Source organism: Penaeus monodon, chromosome 21, assembly GCF_015228065.2.
Source record: "Penaeus monodon isolate SGIC_2016 chromosome 21, NSTDA_Pmon_1, whole genome shotgun sequence".
Taxonomy (NCBI): Eukaryota; Metazoa; Arthropoda; class Malacostraca; order Decapoda; family Penaeidae; genus Penaeus; species Penaeus monodon.
The window spans coordinates 45706803-45710345 of NC_051406.1; the positions used below are offsets into that span (position 1 = coordinate 45706803).

Genomic DNA, 3543 nt, shown 5'->3' on the forward strand with positions numbered 1-3543 from the left:
TCTTCCTTTACTTTTTACATTTTGAGCTTCTACAATTTAATGCATACTTGATTATTTTAATAGTTGTTCAGTTATCAAAGCACCGTGATTCATTTTCAGGCGAAAAAAAATCCAGACTTCTAGGAGTCTAAATCTTCAAACTTGGTTTCCTTTAGGTTCTGGACGAATCTTTACCCCGAGTTGGTCCCATATCCAGAGCAGCCTGACATCGACGTCACGCAAACCATGCAGGGCGGCGGGTACAACGTCACCTACATGTTCAAGTTAGGGGAAGAATTTTTCACCTCCATGGGTCTGAAGGTAAGGGTGCCTCTGCTTGCAGATCACGCATGATCCGACTTCTTGAATTCATATTCAGTAATGTCTCTTACTTGAGTAGTGTATGCATCAATAACTATTTCCAGCGTTGTCCCTCTTTGTATATAAGTTCGACCATTGCCCTCACCAGCGTTTAGTTCGTTTCTGGCTGGAAGGTTACCAGCGGCGGGGCTATGTGTTAGTGAGAGCAGAGTGGGCGAGTTGGGATATAGCGAAGCAAAGGGGGCAAGCTTATAGGTGGTGGGGCAGGAGAGTGATGGTAGTTGCCATATCAACATTGCCTTCTACAGGAAACTGATTTTTACCTAATATGGCGTGGTGGGAACAGGGAAAGCATTAGTAGACGGGGCGATTGTAGGGATTGGCAAATTATTGGCAAGAATCCAGTGCCCATTCAGTATGTTCCTGCTCGGGAAAGCATAGTGATAACCATTCCTGGGCGTCTGATTTTTGTGCACAAAACATATATGCACCTAATCTTGTAATTATAGACCAGAGTGTGCAGGATATTCCAAACCTTCAGTACCATAAAATTCTGTTTAATCCTTACATTTACAAAAGATAGTACCAGTAATTGTGTAGCAAATGTGAATAGTGAGCCTTTACCTTCTTTCAATAGTAAATAGGAAAGTGTTTAAATGTCACTTGGGGAAAATTATATTTAATGATATTATCCAATTTCAGTTCTACAAATCTATTAGAGTATTATTTTGCCCCGCCCCTTTTGTGTTCGCTGCCTCAGCTCAGCCCCAACTACCGCCTCCTGCTCTTTCCCTTCCCCTCCACTTCGGACAGAGAACTGCCTGCAGTCAGAAGAGACCCGCCATGGGTGTACCAAGGTGTTTCCTTCGTGGAACTATATAATTTATTTTGAAAACTTTACGCTACACGCAGTGCGTGTATGTACCTAAATTCTATAGCTCACAAAGAAATGTGAAATTGTTGAAAAGAACTGAAAGTCCTCCGCTTTCCTGCAGCCGCTGCCGGCCACCTTCTGGAACCTGTCCATGCTGGAGCGCCCCGAGGGTCGCAGCGTTCAGTGTCACGCCACCGCCTGGGATTTCTATGATGCTAAGGACTTCAGGTCGGTGAAAGGCAGTGGAATGAAAATTCCAAATAATAATAAATGTTTTAATATCTTGCTAACATTTACGGGCTGGTCCTTTCGCAGGATCAGAATGTGTTCAGAGGTCAACTTCGAGAATCTTGAGACAATCCACCACGAGCTCGGTCACATCCAGTACTTCATGCAGTACGCTCATTTGCCTCTGACCTACAGGTGAGTCCCCTTTCTTGGTTTTTATTTCTAAAACAGATTTTCATAGTATTTTCATAGTTCAAGCACTTGACAACTTTAAAAGACCAGAATGCTTTTTCAGCAACAGAACCTGCAAGGCAAAATAGGGCCTTTTCATTCTCTCCTTATGAATATCTGTGTATGTTTTAGTCTGAAAACCGAAAACCAGCAATGTTACTATGGTAAAATATGGAATAAATGGAAGATGAAAGTGCATTGATAGACAAACAGATATAGACGTACAGGTGGAAAGATAATTACTGATAAGCATTTTACCAAGTTCCTTTAATCCAAATAGGGAAACATTTTTGAAAAGTAATTCATTTTCAAATTATTGAAAATCGTGCATGGGCATCATTTATACATTTACTGCGCATCTTTGTCATTTGAAAATTAAGGGCAATTACGGCGAGGGTGAAGCCCCGCCCCTTTTGCACGGGCGCAGGTCGAGCTCTTGGCCGCGCAGCCTGACAGTCTGCCTTTGGACAGAGACGGCGCCAACGACGGCTTCCACGAGGCCATCGGGGAACTGATGTCCATGTCCATGTCGACGCCAAAGCATCTCGCGGAGATCGGTCTGCTGCAGGAGGCCCCCGAGAGCAAGGGTAAGGACGTGCTTTCTCCACGCCGTTCGGGGGAAGGTTTCGCCAGCTAATGTGCAAAACGAAATAATAATTTATGATATTGAATTCCTGAAAGTCTAGAGCTCAAAGTCGATCTTTGTGAATAGGGTGACTGCATGTATCCTTCCCCAACATGTCAATTAATGGGTCATGAATCACCAACTGCTCTCGACCCCGAAGCACTCATAGTAAAGCATAATAAATCTCGGACTCGCCGACAGAGCTGAGCATCAATTTCCTGATGCGGACGGCGCTGAAGAGCGTCACCACGCTGCCCTTCCACCTGGTCAACGACCTCTGGCGGTGGAGGCTCTTCAGGGGCGAGTATGACACGGAAGAGGCGAACGAAGAGTTCTGGAAGCTTAAGTATGTTGGCAAGTTCTGTGGACCGATTCGTGATGTGATGGGGGGTAGCTAAGCAAGATCCTTATAGTGAAAATGAGTCTAAAAGAAGGTGTATGGTGATTATCTAATACTATGTTATTACAAGTCTAACGTAAATTAGGGATGTCCTAACTCCTGTAGATCCTAAAACATGTCACTGCCTGTGCATCAACATCCAAGTCTTCAGAATGCAGGATTCTAGCCCCGACCAACAGATTCCATACAAAACTTAGCACACATAAATGAAAATGACGAATAAAATATTAGGGAGCAAATAAACAGCTAATGAAATTAAGCTTGCAGGACTCGCTCTTGCTCTGTCGTGCAACATTAGGCGGTGAAGGCGAGATACTTGAGTGATTGTACTTTTACCCATCATTTTGCATCAAAATGTGGTAGAAAAGATTGAAGAATATAATTTTCAATTACATATTATGAAAGTGAAATCAACAATGAAGTTGGAAGTAAGGAAAAGTTGGCTCTGCCCTTCCGCTTCTCTCTCGCTTTCTTTCGAGGACAACGCGTGTGAGACCGCCCCCCCCCTTCCCCACAGAGAGCAGTACCTGGGCGTGGTTGCGCCGGTGCCCCGGACCAAGGACGACTTGGACCCGGTCTCCATCTTCCACATCGCCACAGGGTACGACATGATCCGCTACTTCACCCGCACTGTGCTGCAGTTCCAGGTGCGTCTGGTCTCCCTTCTTCGCTGCAGATCTTTGTGAAAGAATCCGTGATATCCATTTGTATTCGTGGCCGTCTGACGGCGCTCAGGGTGCTGCTGCTTTCAGTTCTTCGAGACGCTGTGCAGGGCGGCGAACCACCAGGGGCCGCTCCACACCTGCGACTTCTACGGGTCGAAGGAGGCCGGGGACCTGCTCGCGTGAGTCACTGGTTGGCTGTGTGGCTGCTGGGTGATCGTAA

The 3543-nt window shown here is 45.6% G+C and overlaps 1 protein-coding gene across 1 annotated transcript in view; it reads left to right on the plus strand.

Moving 5' to 3' along the window:
• The window catches only part of LOC119586536 (angiotensin-converting enzyme-like), a 29294-nt gene that overhangs the window by 23109 nt on the left and 2642 nt on the right, over positions 1-3543 (plus strand). The window contains exons 9-15 of the mRNA XM_037935292.1: positions 156-300; positions 1296-1402; positions 1490-1597; positions 2105-2220; positions 2460-2604; positions 3176-3305; positions 3411-3502. Of these exons, the coding sequence (XP_037791220.1) occupies positions 156-300; positions 1296-1402; positions 1490-1597; positions 2105-2220; positions 2460-2604; positions 3176-3305; positions 3411-3502 (843 nt within the window). The remainder of the gene's footprint in view (positions 1-155; positions 301-1295; positions 1403-1489; positions 1598-2104; positions 2221-2459; positions 2605-3175; positions 3306-3410; positions 3503-3543) is intronic.